Source organism: Equus quagga, chromosome 5, assembly GCF_021613505.1.
Source record: "Equus quagga isolate Etosha38 chromosome 5, UCLA_HA_Equagga_1.0, whole genome shotgun sequence".
Lineage (NCBI taxonomy): Eukaryota > Metazoa > Chordata > Mammalia > Perissodactyla > Equidae > Equus > Equus quagga.
Window position 1 is genome coordinate 130,552,521 of NC_060271.1, and position 18,883 is coordinate 130,571,403.

The 18,883-nt window shown below is 53.4% G+C and overlaps 1 protein-coding gene across 1 annotated transcript; it reads right to left on the reverse strand.

Moving 5' to 3' along the window:
- Positions 1 to 2,459: 2,459 nt before the first annotated feature.
- Positions 2,460 to 18,641, reverse strand: C5H2orf50 (chromosome 5 C2orf50 homolog). Its single transcript, XM_046660188.1, has 4 exons — positions 18,349 to 18,641; positions 14,277 to 14,316; positions 11,899 to 12,118; positions 2,460 to 2,572 (listed from the first exon to the last, which is right to left on the reverse strand). Exons 1-3 carry the CDS (start codon positions 18,597 to 18,599, stop codon positions 11,927 to 11,929), a joined length of 483 nt encoding a protein of 160 aa, XP_046516144.1. The 5' UTR covers positions 18,600 to 18,641; the 3' UTR covers positions 2,460 to 2,572; positions 11,899 to 11,926.
- Between the last annotated feature and the right edge of the window lie 242 nt (positions 18,642 to 18,883).

Here is an 18,883-nt window from a genome sequence, read left to right on the forward strand (position 1 = left end):
GGGCCCTGCCCTCCCGGCCCCCGCCCATGCCCGGGCCCGCCTCTCCCTCCTCTCGCACCCGCCCCGCCGGGTCCGCCCTGTGGGGGCCCGCCCTTCCCTCCTCCCCCATCCGCCTCCCCGGGGCCCGCCCTGTCGGAGTCCTGCTCTGCCCCCTCCCGCCCCGCCCCGCCCCGCCTTGCTCCGACGCCTCCCCGGCACCGCCCCCTCCCCCGACCGTGGGTCAGCCTTGCCCTTTGCCAGTTGTACCCGGTGCTCATTCACTTTTCCATGTTAAACCGACTCGCGCAGTTCTGAGCCGGCGGGAGACCCCCAGACAGTCCTGCTTTCCCAGGGGTTGGGTGGGCAGAGACTGAACCCTAGCGGGGCAAACGGGAACCCCTCGCGGGAGATCGACCATTTTGTTGGGATGGTTCACTCCCTAAAAGTGTTTTTGTTTTTCTCACTGAGCATTTCAGAGATTAAAACTTGTAACAACCCACCTTCGTTTACACAGGGGGAAAACAGCCCTCGCCGCAGTCACTGGGGGGCCAGGACCCCCCCTCCCCCAGGGTGGTTTTAGTTCCTGCCCCTTCCTCCAGCTGAGAGCGGGGACGCTGCTCCCCAACCCGGGAAGCTTCCTTCCTGGGGGCTTGTGCCTTAGCGCTGGAGGCCCCCGCAGGCCTTGCACTTCAGCACTTGGGAGTGAACGTTTTTTCTTAAGGAGGTGAAATAGATTTCTGTTGATAAAAGAAGGCAATTTAGACGTGGCACAAAATGAGGGGGGCATTCTCCAAGTTCTCGAAATCGCGTAGGTATTGAGTCAAGGTTATGAAGCAGAAAAACTCAGAAAAAGGGAATTCCGGAATCCACGATGGCTGCTTTTGCGCTGTGCGCCTCAGCCGGGCGGCTGTTAGAGGCTCTGCCGTTGGCGCCGTGCTCCCTCCCTGCTCCTCCAGGCCTCCCCTGGCCATCATCCCCTTTGTCCGGAAGAGACCAGAAGGTATTGAGCCCTCCCTGCAAGGCTAAAGGAGAACAGGATGTTTAGAAAGAAATCTTTAAGAGGAACACAGAGTGTGTGTGTGTGTGTGTGTGTGTGTGTGTATGTCTTTAGTCCTTATCTTCTAGAGATGCTGAAATATTTACAGATGATGTGAGAGTTGATAATTTCTGAAGTAGGTTTTGGGTATCCGGGGGTTATTATACTACGCTCTACTTTTGTATAGGTTTGATATTTTCCTTATTAAAAAGTTTAAAACAAAAGGGAGGCTGGGCGTGAAGTGCTGTTGTCACTTCAAGGTGAGGATTCTGAGCTCCAGAAAGGGAGGCAGCTTGCCTCCTGTCACACAGCCGGCACCAGCTGGAGTCCATCTCCACGCCAGTCCTGTGCCCTTTCTGCCCTGTGTGGGAATGCTCCCCTGAAATCTGGTGCCAGCCGAGCCCCTGGGTGGGCTTAGTGGCCCCAGCTTTGCCACTTATTGGCTGTGTGACCCTAGGCAATTTGCTCAGTCTCTTGGTGCCCTGTATTCTCCTCTGTAAGGTGGGCATGTCAGAAGCTGCCTGGCGCTCACCGGATGGTTGGCATCACCAGCAGTTTGTTGTCGTAATTTCTTTACTGAGCCTCGCCCTGACTGTCACCCAGCGCTCCCGGCTTCCCCTGGAATCAGCCATTTGCCTAAGGAGCCCCACGTCCTTTTAACGGATAGAGAACGGTGTTGAGAAATGAAGACCTGAGACTAGATGTGCTCATTGCTCTGGAGGGACCATCGCTTCTGCCCTCTCAGGAGACAGCGAAGGGGTGCGTGTGATATGTATGTGTGTATGTACTGGATTAATCTGCTCCGGCTGCCTTAACAAAATACCACAGACTGGGCAACTTAAACAGCAGAAATTTATCTTCTCACGGTTCTGGAGGCTGGAAGTCCAAGGTGCTGACAGGATTGGTTTCCAGTGAGACCTCTCTCCTTAGCCTGTAGGTGGCCGTCCTCTCACTGTATCCTCGCATGGCCTTATCTCTGTGCACACACACCCTGGTGTCTCTCCCTCATAAAGACCCTGGTCCTATTGGATCAGGGCTCCATGCTTATGACCTCCTTTAACCGTTATTAGTTCTTTAAAGGCCCCATCTCCAAATACAGTCACAATGCGGGTCAGGGCTTCAACATAGGAATTTTGAAAGGGCACAACTCGGCCCGTAATGTCTATATATATTCACAAATGCTTGTATATACCCACACACATTGCATGTGATATATATCACACACATGCATGCTGAACCAGAATCTTCCTTTTAACGAAACCCCCAGCTCTGCACTCACACTAAGTTGAGAAGCTCTGGCTAGAATAGGGATGACCGCCCTCGCTGTGGACTCCTCCAGAAATACGATTCTCTCGACCACACTGTGCTGTGTGCACCATGGACCGCAGTGGGTTGGAAGTGCCACTCCTTCACGTGGATTTAAAGTGCAGCTAATCTTCAGAGACAGCTGAGTAGCTAAGTGCAGGAGCATCTTCTTGACATTGGCTGCCCTGAAGATCCTGTCTTCGAAAAGTCGAGTGGTCTCAAGAGCAGACCACCCCACTTTCCCCACAGCCCCTGGGAACGAAAGAGTCAGCATTACTCTTCTTTGAGTCACACATTTGCATGCTTTGGAGCTCACTCTCTATGGTAAATTCAAAATGAGTCCTGGGTGAGCCTCCCAGACAGGGTCCCAAGAGACAGAATGTTCTAGAACTTTGAGGAGTCTGGAAGGTCCCTGCCAGGAAGAGTGTGTCAGTGAGGATTCGTTTACAGACCACAGAATCGTCCTCTTTAGTTACCTTACTTATTATTATTAAGCATGTGCCGGATCACTGAGAGATGAGGAAGCAGATGTTAGCAAGGGTCTCCCGGGCACAACTCCCAGAACCTCGGTGAAGAGCTGCCGCCACCTCCACCGACGTCACCATGACCGGGAAGGCCGTCCCATAGGGACGCTGCTGCCACTGCCGCCCAGAGCTTTTGGAGCTTGGGACGGACCCGCACAGCACTGGGGCCAGGCTGTCCCAGAAGGATCTGCCGCTGTGTCTATGCTTCCGGAAGGGTCCTGGGGTTTTGCCTTCTGCCTCCCGAGTCTCCTGGGGGTGCCTCTGCTTGGCAGGGGCTGGGTCCCATGAAAAGCCCAACTGCCAGGGCGTCTGCCACGTCCAGCCCTATTGCTGGCTGACTGTCACAGCCAGCGGCTTCACATAGCCACGCCCCCAGCAGGCGGCACAGTGACCAGCAGGCAGTGCCACCGGGACCTGGGCTGCTTTGGAGAGAAGACGCGATTTCTGTTTGTTAGTCCTTACTGCATGCTGGGGAGTGGCGGGAAATGTAAACTGTTGTCGCTCTGAGGTGTTTGGGCGTCATAGCCGGAGATGAGGGCTGAGGCCGCTGCACGGTCCGTGGGAGTTTGTCTAACTCTGTGCTGGCTCAGCCTGGTCTCCCACCTTGCTTCCCTCCGAGCTGCACCGGCTCGGTTGCTCTGACCAGGCTGCCGGGCTCCCAGTCATCAGGAGCCCGCTGGGAAGGAGCTGGGAGCTGGAGAGGGCTGGGGGCGCTCGGCGTGGGGAAGAGAGGGTGTCAGAGCTGCGGGGCTGAGGACCAAGGGGACAAGAAGTCTGGCAGAGACTGCCCAGGACAGCTGGTCCCCAAGACAGCTGTCTCTGTGACGATCTCAGGGCAAAGAGCCCTCCTGGCCCTTCACATCTCCCCCTGCCTCTCCTGAAACGCTCCGCAGCTCTGAACACAAGGGGTCCGCTGTGCTTGGCCGTGGACCCGCAGTTCCTGAGTTCTGGGCTTTCTCCTGGGGGCCCTGTCCTGGGCTGAGGACAGGGGAGAGGGAAGGGAGCACCCATGTGCCAGGCGTCGGGCAGGGAGGAGAGGACACTCCGGAAGAGAAGGGTGCAGCATGGCGGATGGCAGGAGCACGGAGGAGGAGCGCTTCTGCTCCCCCTGGATTTTGGATTGAGACTCAGGTACGTTGAGGTGTAATCTCAGGTTTTATTTGCAGAGGGAATCTGGACAGTTGACTAAGTGCCCCCACGGTTTCAGTGGACTCAGCTGACGTTCAGACACTGTAATTTGGGTGTAAGCCGTTCCTGCTTCTGCTTGTGGGATGAGAATCGCGCTGGCCTCTGCCCTGGTTAGATCACTCATCAGTGAACAGTTACTGCTCATAGGAAAATAAAATAGGAAAGTAAAGAGCTTTCTGACGAACATCGAAGGCTTATCGACAGTAGCAGTGGCAACTACAGAAACATCTAGAATCTGTTGAGTGCCTGCTCGGTGTCAGGTGTTCTTTCATTATGTCATTCCACTAATCCGTGACAGCAAGGAGCCTGGTGCCATTTCCAGGTGGTCGTGGTTGGAAGTTCCTGGTCCTGCCATGTGGCGGTGGCTTCCTCTCTTCCTTTCCCGTCTGGGACTCTGTTTATCCTGGGGGTATCCAGGCCCTGGGCCTGACCCTAGCTGTAGAGAGCTGCTGCTGCCTGGGGCCTGGCCTACCTGTACCATCCCAGGGGGGCTGGCTGCCCGCGGGACCCCTGTGGGCAGAGCACAGGCTGACTGGGACAAGGACAGAAGCTACCTGCTCTGCAGGTCTGCCGGCCGAGGTGGGGGTGTAGGAAGAGGATTTCTACCTGGCTGTGAGCTGTCCCCGCACTGGCTGCTGTGCCTGAAGCCCCGGATGTGACTGATCTGGGACTCGGGTGTCATGCTAACCACCGCTGTCCTTCCAGCATGGCCCTGGCAGGCCGCATGATCTTGGGCAAGCCCTTAACTTCGCTAGGCCTCAGTTTCTGCATTTTAGAATGGGGATAATCACACCCACCTCGTAAGGTTATTGAGAGGTACACAGTAGATGCTCAATAAGTGGTAGCTCCCTACCAAGTGCAAACTTGCAAAATGTTTTCGGGTTTTGTGGCCACTGGCTTTGCTCCCAAAGCTGCAGGAGGCGGGTTGCCCCGGGTGGAGTCGGGGATGGGCCCTAAAGCAAGGTGTGCGAGTCCCAACCCCCATGTCCCAACTGGGCCATCCCAATAGCATGTTGGCTTTTCTGATCAGACGGCTGACCTTTGGGGCTCCTCTGCATCCTCAGGAGGTGTGGGCAGTGCCAGGACCAGGGTTTCGGCAGCAGGTATCTACTGGGGTATCTTTCCAACCCATACCGAGCATCCCCATCTGGAGGAGCTCTGCCTCCTCCCCATCTGCATGCTTACAGGGGACCCAGCCTGTCGTCACACGAGCCTCACCCAACTCTTCGGGCCGCAGCGGAGTGGAGCAGAGGCTCCCTGACTGCAGCTGGCCACCCAGTGCCTTCCAGGAACTTGGAATTGAGCACTGACTGATTCCAACACCATCCTGGCTCTTCAGCCCAGGGGCTGGCACTCAGGGGCCCCTCCCCTCCTCCCCAGCGTCTTGCAGGTTCCCGAACCTATAGAGAGGGTGCAGGACCAGCTCAGTGAAGACCCGTGTGCTCCTCCCTTAACTCTGTCAATTGTTAACATTTTTATTCACCTTTGCTTTATCTCTATCTACACACTGCGCACACTTTGTTGTTGTTAAACCATTTGCAAGTTAGTGATAGACATGTGACGCTTTACCCCCGAACACTCCAGCATCTATCTCTTAAGAACAAGGGCGTTCTCGTACGTAACCTCGATATAGGGATCCCGCTGCGTGAATTTAACATCGATACAATGCTATTGTCTAATGTTTAGTCTGCTGTCTAGTATTTAGTCTGCAAAGTGTTCTTTAGAGCTACTTTTGCTGTGATGCGGGAGCTGGTCATGACCGTGCTCTGTGTCGCCTTTAATCCGGATTCTGCCCTCAGCTGTCCTGTCCTTTGTCTTTCGTGACACTGGTGTTCTGAAGGAGGCTGGCTCTTCAGCAGAATGCCCTCAGTCCGCGTTGCCTGATGTTTCTTCGTGATCATGCTCAGACTGTGTGCGATGGGTGGAGTGCTCCTGGTGAGTGCTCCTCCTCTGGGCCACAGCAGGAGGCCCCTGAGGTCAGGGGCACAGCAGGACAAGAGTGATGTCAGCTGTCCTTTACTGGTGAGGTTAAGTGTAATAATAATTCGGTTAAAGTGAAATCTTCCAGAATCTTTCACTCAGTGGTTTCAGTGTCTTTTATTGTTTCTTGGCCTAAATTGGTTAGTTATAAAATGGCAGTTATAAAACGGCAATTTTCTGTTTATCATTTACTCTGTATTCTTCAATGGAGAAGACCTTTTCCTCCCTTAATTAAAATTTTTTAAAGTTATTGGTATGAACACCTGGATTCTTTCTTCTTCTTTGAGGGGAGCTCTGGGCCCTGGCTTTGCCCCAGAAGCGCCGGGACTGTGTTATCATCGGTGCAGCCAGGGGGGAGCATCATTTGGTGCTCATATTTTCCCAAATTTGGCCAGTAGGAGCCCCTTCAGGTGGGCTCTTAATGTCCCTTCGACACTTCCCCACGCTGTTTTAAACACCTCCTCACTTCCGGGCACAGGAAGGAGCTGCGGGCTCACCTCGCATGTTCCCTGGACGGTGGTCATTCTGCATCACATGGAACCACAGAGGCCAGTTCTGTCACAGGGAGGAGAGTGAGGCAGAGGTGCTCAGAGAAGCAGTGATAAAAAGTGAAGAAAGAATCCTGAGGCTTTCTGACGGCTCATCAGCCGGATTCCGGTGCCTCCCGGGCCTCCGCTTCCCAGCCTGCTGGCTCTGAGATGCCCGCCTCTGTTCATATTGCTCCTTTTGCCTTTGCTGGTGCTGAGCCTGCAGGCTTGGTGCCCACTTCCCGTCCTGGTCCATCCAGCCTCCTTTGTTCTGGCCCAAATGACTCGCGAGGCTGGTGTTGGGGTTCTGGTTCGGATGCCCCTTGGTTCTGAGTTCCTTGGCTCCTAGTGGGTGACGTGGCCACCACGTGGGAAGGTAAGGAGCAGGCATCCTCTTGAAAGGAGGGCAGGTGTGGCAGGGAGCGGAGCATACAGCTGGCTGGTTGTGAGGAGGGGTCTCCCATGATGATGACGCACGCAGAGGAGCGTGGACAGGCAGGTGGGCTGCAGCGTGCAGAAAGAGGCTGGGCCCGGGGGCTCTCTGCCCAGGGCAAGTCTGCTGGCTGCTCCCCTGCCTTGGCGCCCTTCCTCGCTCTGTCCACCTGTCCAGCAGAACTGCCCTCCCCTCCCAGCTCCCTGCCTTTTTCTTGAGGACCAGCTCCGTGATCCCCTTCTACAGGAGGACTTCCTCCCTGAGTCCCTAGCTGGGGGGTCTGTCCTCTCATCTCCCACAGGTGGACATTGGTCTGCAGCTAGTGTCCAAGCTCCTGCAGGCTGAGAGCTCCTGAGGCCGCGGCCCAGCGTAGGGTCAGAATAAGCTGGAGCAGGAGCAGGCGCCTGGCTAGAGGAGGGCTTGCCCAAGTCTGCACAGGGCCAGGTCTGGACCCTTTCAGTTCAAGGGCATCATCTGCACGCAGCGGGAGACCCAGAGCCCTATTTCAGATGCTTTTTAAGCATTTTACGGAAAGCTGTTGTCCAGGGCTCTTGTGGAATTGGTCAGATCCTCTGCATTATAGTTGGGATCCATTACTCAGCCAATATTTGCCCTCTGAACCTCCCATTGTGGGCGAAGAATGCTTTCTTGCCCTGGTGGGGGAGGGTTGGCCCTGCAACTTGTTTGACCAACAGAAGGCTAGCAGATGCGGTGCATGCAGAAGCCTTGAGTGGTTTGATTCGGCTCTTGGGCTCTGGTGATGTGCCAGGGGAAGAAAAGGCCCCCAGGAAGCTGTCAGTCCAAGAAAACAAGAGACATGTGGACAGAATTGGACACAACCTCAAGCTTGGAGTCAAATCCCGCTGCGCCAGCCAAGATCACCGACCCCCAGCTCCTTGCACACCTGTGAGGAAGAAATGGAGTGGCGTCACATGCTGTCAGAGAGCCCGCAAACCTGCAGATGCTGCGCTCGCTGACTGCCCAGAGAACAGAACCGGGGTGATGTCCTTGGATCAGTCTCCCTTCCCCATTTCACAGCTGTGAAGACCGAGGCCTGGAGAGGAGGATGCGGCATGGTGAGTCAGGCGGGCGATGGGATCCTGGCTCTTCACTGGCTGCGGGACCTGACCAGACTGTGTGAAGTCTTTGGCTTAGTCTCCAAATCTCTCAGTGGTGACAATAATACTTACAGCAGAGACGATTTGGGTGCTATGCTATCTGTGCTCAGTATATTGCATCGTCTGTAAGTGGCTGTGCTCCCGGGAAGCCGTGGAAGCTTGCAGGTCTGGGCCTCCCTGACTCCCTTTAGCAACTGGCAGAGAAGCACCCAATGATCCCCTGCAGTCTGCACGGGCTCGACCACCTGCATGTGCAGTTCACCCCCAGAATGCCTCTTGCTTCCACCCTCTCCCTCAAATGGAAATAATTTTTTTCTGGGTGTAAAAATAATATAGAGGGGCTGGCCCCGTGGCCGAGTGGTTAAGTTCGCGCGCTCCGCTGCAGGCGGCCCAGTGTTTCGTTGGTTCGAATCCTGGGCGCGGACATGGCACTGCTCATCAGACCACGCTGAGGCAGCGTCCCACATGCCACAACTAGAAGAACCCACAACTAGAGGAACCCACAACGAAGAATACACAACTATGTACCGGGGGGCGTTGGGGAGAAAAAGGAAAAAATTAAAAAATCTTAAAAAAAAAAAAAAAATTAAAAAAAAAAAAATAATAATATAGAGCATGCTCATGGCAAAAATGCAGACCGAGTCTGTAAGGAGCCACGGGCAGCTGTCTTTGTACCAACCCAGTCCAAGGGTGGGCCTTGAGCCTCCTGTGACGCTGCCATGATGTGACCTTGACCCTGACTGTGCTGACCACTGACTTTTGCCCAGGCACGTGATCTCAGATTGGACAGGGAGCCCAGCTTCCCCTCTCAGACCCTGAGAAAGAAGGCTGGAGCCTCCAGACCCAAGGGCGCAGCGCTGTGCCCTGCCGTGCACGACCATCCCTCTTCCCAGCCGGGTTGGAGTCAGACCTGGTTTGTCCCATCACACACGGCAGGGGCCAATGGTTGGCCGGGAAGTGAGATGGGAAATAGCGTGTCCTGTGTAACTCCTGATAGCACTGAAGACCTGTTCTTGGTGTCAGGGAAAATCAGTTCTCCCTTTCCCAAGGGCTCAGAGAGATTCTTTAAGCAGAAAAATGCTATAATTTGCTAAATATTTGGGACTCAATTTTCTGAGGATTAAGGGGGTCCGGTAGGACATAGTGCCATATAGTCTCCGGAAATAAGCACCTTTACCACTTACCAGCTGTGTGATGTTGGGCAAGTGCCTTAACCTCTCTGTGCCTTCATTTCCTCATCGGTAGGGCACAGTAATACCTGTCTCTAAGATTGCTGAGAGGATTAAATGAGTTAATACACATAAATGGCAGTGACATTTCAGGTTAGCTGTAAAACTGAGTAAAATACAGGCAAGTATCAGAAAAAGCTGCCATTCCAGCCCCCTCCTCCACCCCCTCTCTCTCCAGGAGGCTGTGGACGGGGACTTGCAAGGGACACAGTGCAGAAAGCCCAAGGACCTGGGCCCGGCTGGACTTGCACTGGCCTTGAGAACCTTGGGACGTTCAGCTCTCCGAGTCTCACTTTTGCCGGCGTGCGTGAACGTGGTGCCCCCGCCTGCTGACTTCCTGGGGTTGTTGTGAGGAGCAGACGCAGAGTCAGTTTCAAATGCTTCACACTGGAAATGTGGGTGGCAGTTTGCTTTTGGTTTGTTTTCGTTACTTTGTTTTTGTTTGTGTCCCTTACATGACAAGCATTTATGTCTTGCTCCTGTCAGCGCCCAGTGTGGGTGTGGGGAGAACTCTGCTCCACGCCTTCCTTCGGGGTCCCGCCTGGTCCTCCCATCTTGTCCCCACTCTCCTGCATCCTCCTGCATCCTCCCAGTCCTCTCCCTTCTGTACCGGGCAGAGAGAAGACGGCAGGAGGTCTTGGGGGCCAGGTCTGAAAGGGGTGCATGCTGCTTTTGCTCTCATTCCACTGGCCACAGCCAGCCACACGGCCACGCTTGAATCACCAGGGAAAATCCGGCCCAGCCGCGCGCCAGGAAGAAGGGCAGAACTTCGTCGTTAGTGCTCTGAGTGGATCCCGACATCTGGCACCCCTGTGCACAGCAGAGCAGAACACTGCCGGGTCCTTTTGTACCATCCTCGTGCCTTCCGGCGCTTTATTAGACAATGCTCCGCTGCTGTTCACAGGGTTTGCATGGCCAGTTTTTTCAGGAGTGGCCAGGTCCCTCTTCCTAGTCTGCCTTAGTCGGGAAGCTCTGTTGAAACCTGTCCACCGTGGGTGACCCTGCTGGTATTGGAAATGCTGGTGGCATAGCTTTCAGCATCACAGCAACACACAGCCGCCATAGCGTGACAACCAACAGACAGATCTGTGGTTCCCTGGCCAGAAAACAAAGCTGAGCCACAGACGGGACTCTGCCAAATGTTAACCACTAGACCACTGAGAGCAGAACCAACCTTTTTTTTTTTAACCAACAAAGAGGAAAGAAGCCCTTTCTGCAGTTTTTGCTTGAACACGAGGGGCCCAGACCATCCCTCATCAAGTTTACGTGGCTGCCAGCAGGACCTCCAGGAGGAGGAGGGAAACCAACACTTAGCAAGGCGCCCCCATCCTGCCAGGTGCTGGGCCAGCACTGCCCGTGAGAGCAGCATCTGAACCCCAGGCGCCCTGCTCCCAGGCCCAGGCCCCTCCCTGTCCACCCCACAGCACAGAGGATGTGGAATGGACCCAGACCACGGGCACCCAGGGGCTGCCTGCACCACCTCAGCTCAGGTCCCCTGCAGGCAGCTCCTCCTGTGCGGTTCCAGCCTAACCCTGGCAGCCCTGACCATGACACAGGCAACGAAAGAGATGGCGAGACTGACCCGAGACAGCCCCTGTCTGAGGATCACATCTTCCCCAGGTGACTGCCAGGACGGCACTCACCCTCCCAAGAGAGTGATCCTCTGCAAACACACCCGCACGCTGTGCTACAGGCGCTGCTCCAGTTACACATGTTAACTCATTGAGTCTCCCATCAACCTTATAAAATCAGTACGACTATTATCCCTATCTGTGGAGGCAGAAAAATGGCCCACTGAACATGCCCACGCCCCAACTCCTGGGCCTGTGAATATGTTACCTTACGTGAAGGGGGATTCTGCAGAAGTGATTAAATGAAGGACCGTGGGATGGAGATGGAGAGATCATCCTGGATGATGGGGTGGGCCCAAAGGAATCCCAGGGTCCTTGAAAGGTGGGGGAGGGAGGCAGAGAGAGATTGGGAGATGCCACGATGCTGCCTCTGAAGATGAAGGGGCCACGGGCCACTGGAAGTAGGCAACCTCTAGAAGCGGCAAAGGTGAGGAATCAGATTCCTCCAGCCTCCGGAAGGGAACACAGCCCTGCTGACACCTTGATTTTAGTCCAGTGAGACCCACGTCGGATTTCTGACCTCCAGAACTGAAGGATAATATGTATGTGTTCTTTTAAGCTGCTCAGTGTGTGGTCAGCACACACAGCAACAGGACACACCCATCTTACAGATGGGGAAATGGAGGCACAAAGGGTTCCAGCAACCTGCCCCAGGTTACACAGCTGCTGAGAGTCAGGAGCAGGATTCGAACCCAGGCAGTCAGGGCTCCTGACCCCAGTTCAGGGCTCCCCCTCAAGGGGCCCTGAGAGGGAATCCCACCATTGCCGGTTATATGGCCTTGGGCAAGTCACGCCATCCTCTTGATCTCTTCTGTAAAACCAGCCCCCAGAGACCCCGTAAAGGTTGTGGGGGCTCAGAGATACTGGACGCCGGGTGACACATGTGGGACGGCACCAGGGCATGGTGCCAGGTGGACTGGCAGGCCCCCTCTCAGCTCCCACACCCACCTGGGGCCGCCGCTGGGCCCTCCTCCTCCTAGATGGGCTGCAGCTCATCTTCCAGCTTCTTCTTCCGGACGCCTTCCACGAAGAAGAAGTCCATGCTGATGAGGGTTTTCCCCTGGGGCGTGTCCACCCTGCTGCCCACAGCCTGGTTCGTGGAATTGGGGACCGTGTCCGAAAAGAGAGGCACGTACTCCGGCAGCTTCACAGGCTCCTTCCTATTGCCCTGAAGAGAGGGGACAGTCCCGTCACACGCTGTGGGGACACCAGGAGAGGCCTGCACGCTCGCCAGTGCCCTGGGCCCTTAGTCTGGAAAGAACTGAGCAGGGAGCGATGCTCTGCAGGCAGCGATCTCCGGGTGCCTGATTCCAGGTCCCTGTTTGGGCCAGGGACCCCCAGAAGAGCGATGTGACTCCGCGGCCACTGCGGACTTCCCCTCCTCATCCCCAAGGCTCCCGACCCAGGACGCTTCCCGGACCCCTTGACTTTGACGCTTGACCTCCAGTGACCGAGGGAGGGACTGGGTCTTAGCCCTCTCTCTATCCCCATGACGTTGCATGAGGTGGGCGTGCCACGGGGTTTGTCATTTGGTGAATTTTTTTGAAGTCGAGCATACACATGGAAAGGACACAAATCACAACTGTGCAGCCCAACAAACTTCCAAACAGGAAATAGAATATGAGGAGCCCCCAGATGTCCCCTCAGTCACAGCCTCCGCCCCCAAGCGACCTGGTCTTGACCTGTAACACTGTGGGTTAGTCTTGCGCCGTTTTCAACTTTATCTTAATGGGATCACGTCTCCTCTGTCTGGTTTCTTTCTGTCAAGAACATGCTTGCGAGAATCACCCATTTTTGGTGTGGTTTGCAGTTCCTTCCTGTTCTGTGCTGTACTGTATTCCTCGGTGTGACCTGTCACCCACAAGTGATTCATCTCGTCTGCCCTGATGGTATTTGGGTTGTTTCCACTTTGGGGCTTTATAAGGATCCTGTGCTGCTCTGAACATTCGTGTACGTGCTTTCTGGCGACTTCTGTAACTGAAGGAGGAATGAGTGAGTAAATGGAGGGATTTAGAACAATCTGATGGGCGGACAAAACCCTTCAGCCGTCCCGGCCTCTGTCTATGGCTAGCTTTGCGCTTGAATCGAAGCGGCAGGGCCAGTGGGTAATGAGATCCGGCTTCCACCTGGGAAAGTCTGGGCCCAGGTGTCCCCACCGTTTGGGTGTGATGCAGCTTTCCGTGGTCAGGTTGCTAGTACACAGCCCTGGGCAGGGCGAGACTTTGCAATCTGGAAGCTCGGACCAAGAGCTCAGCATAGGATTTCAGGTCCCACGAGCTAAATTTTCTATTGCAGGGCAGACGGCAACCCAGCAAGGCCAGCAATGCAGATGTTAAAACTTCACTAAACCTTGCAAGGTCCATGTCAGTGTGGCCACCCCCTGGTTGACTTGCTACACTGCTCATTTTCCAGGTTAGTTCCTTGACCAGTCCTACAGCCAGATTCATTCTCCTGCTTCGCTCATTCATCCAACACAAACTGAGTATTAACTGTTTTATTGGGTGCTGGGGTGTGGGTGCAGAGATGAAGCCATCTTTTTCCCTTCCCTTCAGGAGCCCACAGCTTGGTGAAGTTGATCATTGCCATAGTACATGCTGTTCCAAAGGAATGGATGTGTGTGTAAGGAACAGAGCAATCTGGTCAAGCCTGCTCAGGACGGGGAGGGTTCTCAGAAAAGGCACTTGAGTGGGGTCCTGAAGGATGAATAAGAGTCCATCAGGCTGACAAGATGGGAAGGGCATTTCAGGCAGGGAAACAGCATGCAGAGGCATGGATAAGAGAGAGGGTGGGTTGGTCAGTGTGGGCTGAGCAAGGAGGGAGGGGAGGGAGGCAGGGTTAGCTCACCAGATTCATTGTGAGCTGCCATGAAAAATGCAGATTTATTGAAGGATTTTAAGCAGGGGAGAGACACAGTCAGTTTTGCGGTTTAGGAAAATGACTCTGGTAGGATGGATTGGAGGTGGTGATATCAGAGGCAGGAATTAATTCACAAAGTATGTTCATCCAAACTTTCTCCACATGGGGCACAGCACACATCACTGTGCACTGCTGACATCCTCATACTGGGGAAAAATTTCAGCAGCAGACGCCTATCATTTCCAGTTTGTTTGTCTTAATAAAATCAAGAAATACTTGGAAAACTTAATTTCTAAATGCTCTACATAAGTATTTTCTTTCCCCCTAGACTCCAAGTCTCTTGAAACAAGACTGTATTTTGTCTCTGTACATTTCAGCATCAAGCACACGGTAAATCCTCAATAAATGTTAGATGAATGAATAAATGTTCCCAGTGCAAGTATGTCTGATAGGAAGGTGGTTGGTCTTACCATGGGATCATAGTCTTTCAGGAAACTCCAATTCTGAGCCCTGGAAAGGAAAACACGTGAGCAGTATGAGATCTTCCTGTGACATTTTTACAAATGACTTTCACTGTGTCAAGTGAATAAGTTGATGCCACTGATGCATTTATTATGTCATGGAGGAACTAAAATAATTAAGTGAAACAAATGCCAAACGTCAACCAAGTATTTATGGCGTATCCTATAAACTGAACAAACATTTCAACAATCAATGACTTTTCCCAGAGTGGAAACAATGATGCCAGAGGATTAGCAGAGGGCGTAAGGAAGCCAGAGGAGGCAATCTCACGGCGTGCCTCTGCATTGTCTGAGGCCACTGGGGGAGTGCTCAAGTATTTTGTGAAGAAAAACCAGTTCCCACTTCCCCATGCCTTTGGAATCTTCCAGTGTGTGTGGAAGAGGAAGGTGGGGAGGGTGAGGGAAAGAGAGTGACGATGAGGAGACTGACCTGCATTACCTGCGCTGGTAATTTGATTTTGTTTTAATCTATTTTTACTTTTTTTAAAGATTGGCACCTGAGCTAAAACCTGTTGCCAATCTTTTTTTTTTTTTTCCTCCTCCCCAAAGCCCCCCAGTACATAGTTGAATATTCTAGTTGTGGGTCCTTCTGATTGTGCTATGTGGAATGCCACCTCAGCATGGCATAATGAGCGGTGCCGTGTCCGTACCCAGGATCCGAACCGGCAAAACCCTGGACGGCCAAAGCGGAGCGCTCGAACTTGACCACTCGGCCACAGGGGCAGCACCTTAATCTGTTTTTAAAAAGTCAGATAATTCCATAAGACATAATAAAAACAGGCTTCTCTGCTCCGACCCTCACATCCCCTGGGCCTACAGCCTCGAGTGCGTTTCCAGTCTTTTAGCTGTTTCTCCACACTTTTCGCCTCCATGCTCTGAAATAATAACCCCCTACTGCCATTTACTGAGCTTTTGAAAATGTAAACTTATTGATTGACTTTCTGTTACAAGAGATTATGTTCGCATTCCTGCCCCTTTCTCCTCCTCTCATTTCTCCCCAAGTAATTATATTATAGATTTTGGTCAAATTGATATCTATTGATTACATCCTTATGATTATTATAAATACTGTTCGCTGATGAACTAAGTAGTATGATATGACCCCAGGTCCTTTCCTGTACATCTTAGAATTGTTTTCTAGTGTTAATAGTTACATTTCCTCCTCATTTCCTTAGGTTTCTATGTACTGATCATTGATTCTAAATTCTCCAGCAAAATTGTAAGAGCCCTCTCAATATTATTTTCCAGCAATCAAATGCATCAGGCAAGCAATAACTTCTTTTAAGTTTTTTCTCTAGATGCCGCCCTCTGGGAGCCTGGGTCCTCTGCTCCCAGGAGGCAGCCACCCGCCAGGACCAAGGCATGGCTGCCTTCCTTCACCGCCCGCCTGGGATTGCCCTCCTCCTGGATCCCCTGTCTTCCTCTCTAGTTTACTCTCCTGTTTTGTGGAGTACATCCTCCAGGATCTGTGGACTCATGCATTTCTTTGGTTCTGGAAAATTCTCAGACATTTTCTCTTTAAATGTTTCACCTCCCTCTTCTCTCCTCGGGGAGCTCTCTTTGAAGGTGTATTGGACTTTCTTGCTCTGTGCTCTAGGTTCTAGCTCTTCTTTCACGTTTTCTATCTCCTTGTTTTTCTGAGTATTTTCTACTAACCTATCTTGAGTTTATGAACTCTCACTTCAGTTGTGTTTTGTGTTTCAACTTCATATATTTTTATTTCCAGAAGTTCTTTTTGGCTCTTTTTCAAGTTGCTGAATTGTTCCACTGACAGACGTTGAACTGAGCCGCCTGTCTTCAGCCTGTCTCCCGAGATGTCGGTGCCTCCACACCCGGGCCTTCCTGGGAGCTCGGGTGCCCTCTTCCTCCAGCCCCTCGCAGTTCTTATGCTTCACCTTCCCTACTCGGCAAGCCCATCTCTTTCCATCTTCCAAAATGTCTTGGCGCCTCCCACCCACCATCGCCTCCTTTGCTGTCATGAGGGAGCCAAGTTTCAACAGCTTTGATTTTGAATTAACAGAAGGCAGGGACCTTGATCTCAGAGCCATGCTCAGCCTTAGCGAGAGCCAGTGAGGGATGAGGAAAGAGCACTGGGATCCCGTCCTTGCTGTGCTGCCTGCTTGCTGTGTGGCCCTGAGTGAGGCCGCTGTATTCTTGGCCTCTCAGTTTCTCTGTCTATAAAACAGGAGGAGGTCAGTTTCTCGAGTGTCAGAGATGTGGTTGGTCTGAACTGAGCTGTGCTGTAAGTGGAAAATATAAACCGGATTTCAAAGACTTAGTACAAAGAAGAATGTCAAACATCTCTTTAATAATTTTTATATATTGACAGCATGTTGAAATGATAATATTTTGGATATATAGGATTAAATAAAATCTGTTATTAAAACAGAAGTAACCAGTTTCTTGTTTCAATTTTTCGGGTGGACAACTAGGAGTTGGCAGACTGCGCCCGTGGCTCGGGTTGCACTTCTGTCGGGCAGCTCTGCTCTAGGTTTCCCTAAGCCCTTTCCTCCTGGTTTTTGTGACTCCTCGCTCTCCGGGCTCCCTCCTCTGGCTGCTTCTCCTTAGGCTCCTGGTTGCTTTTCTGCCCATCTCAGTTGTTGCAAGTTCTGGCCGACCTCCTCGTCTCTTCTGATGCCGTACCTACTTCCGGGGAAAGCTCATGCCCGTCTCCAGTGTGAGCGCTCACCTTTTTCCTTTTTAAAATAAGATGTGGTTCTCATATCATAAGACTCACCCTTTTAAAGTGTACAGGTCGGTGGTTTCCAGTATATTCACCAAGCTGAGCGTCCATCGCCACTATCTGATTCCAGAACATTTTCATCACCCCATAAAGAAAGGCTGTGTCCATCAGCAGTCACTCCCTGTCCCTCTCACCCTCGACTCCCCAAGTCCGGGGAGAGCTCCCTCTCATGTCTCCGTCTCTGTGGGTTTTCAGTGCCCAACTCTTGACTCACAGTCAACTGCCGCCTGGGCGACTCCATCTGGATGTGGTTCGGGCATGTTGAACTCCACCAGAACTCAGCGTTTTCATCCCGTCGGCCCCCCAATCAGTTGTCCAAGCTGGCGATCTCTGTCAGCCTCACCCTCCTCTCAGTCTACCAAGTGTCAAGAGTTCTTACTGCTCTCATAAATACCTATTCTGTTCAGTTTTCCCTGCACCAGACAGCCCTGTCTTCGTAAATGTCCCCTCCACCCCAACACACACACTCACACTCACTCGCACTCACACACACCCGCTCCAATCTATCAGCAGTTCTCATAATTCTACCACTAACACATTCCTTGGATTCTTCTGCCTTCCACAGACCGTCCCCTCACTGACTGCCTCAGCCACACGGACATTCTTTGTTTTGCTTTACTTTTAAAACGCACCAAACTCTTTCTTGGCCCCTTCTCATCTTTCAGGTCTCAGTGTGAATGTCACCTCCTCAGAGAGGCCTCGTAAGCACCCTGTAAAAAAGAGGCGCCCACTCTCTCCATTTGTTTCCTTCACAACACCAGTCACGCTTGGCACTCTTTGTTTGGTACCCTGTTCTCATTGTCCTCTGCTTGCTTTCTGACTGCCCTGTCCTGAGAGTGATGGTTCCGCGGAGGCAGGACCAGGCCGGTCTCGTCCCCCACTGCAGCCCGACAGAACGGCTCTCCTGGGAATTTTTGGATTGAATGAATGCATGAAGGGAAGTCCTTTCCCTGGGTCAGATGGCCAGCATCTGCCTCTGGACTGCCGCCACAGTGTCCTGGCTGCCCCCTGCAGCCTATCCTGTCACTTGGCTGGAGGGATTAGTCCAATGGGCTCATGGGATCCCCGAATGAAGGCGATGGGGCTGCACTCCCTCCCCCGCTCTAGGCCCAGGACCGGCCACTTCTGGGCTCTCTCTCACCTCCCCCTGGACGTGATCTCTGCCTCTTGGCTGTGGCACTGTTCCATCAATGCCCTTTGCCTGGCTTACTCCTTCTCACCCCCAGGCTTCCTCCCAGTCAGGCTGGGGGACAGGGGAGGGCAGGCCGGGGCACTCACCAGCGCCGCTGACTCCGCCTCTCGGCCTCCAGGAGCTCCCTCCACAGCTGGTCCTGCTGCACGTTGTCTGCTCCCAGGGGTGCCCGCTTGGCCTCCAGGTCCTGGGGGGCCTGGCGGCCACCAGCAAGACCCCTTCCTGCCACGGGGCCACGGCGGGCAGTCGGGGAGATTGAGGCTGGTGGCCTGATGGAGGGCAGTCGGTACCCAGCTGATGTGGTTCTCTGGAGCCCAGGGGTCGGGCGGCTCCCCATGGGTACACAAGTGTGTGTGTGTGCGTGCGTGTGTATGTGTGTGAGAGAGAGAGCCCCCTGCCTGACCTCAGACCTCTCCCTGGACACCCCCCCTCCTAATCCCAAGAGGGCCTGTGCAGGGGTTCCCCTCACTGCCCCTCTGGACCCAGAGCTCAGAGTGGCTGATGGGGAGCAGGCCCTCCAGGCTGGGCGAGCACTGGAGCCCAGCTGTGAGCTGTGTTCTGTTTCGTCTTTTGAGTTTCTGCCTGTGTTGACAGTTGCCCTGGGAACGGGGCAGCTCCCCA

What these genes read in the sequence shown, in the direction of transcription:
- C5H2orf50 (XM_046660188.1), bottom strand. Translation starts at nt 18,599, where the DNA reads ATGGGGAGCCGCCCGACCCCTGGGCTCCAGAGAACCACATCAGCTGGG. An exon ending in AGGCGGAGTCAGCGGCGCTG is followed by an intron (nt 14,317 to 18,348) that starts GTGAGTGCCCCG and finishes TTTCCTTTCCAG; the next exon opens with GGCTCAGAATTGGAGTTTCC. An exon ending in TGAAAGACTATGATCCCATG is followed by an intron (nt 12,119 to 14,276) that starts GTAAGACCAACC and finishes CCCTCTCTTCAG; the next exon opens with GGCAATAGGAAGGAGCCTGT.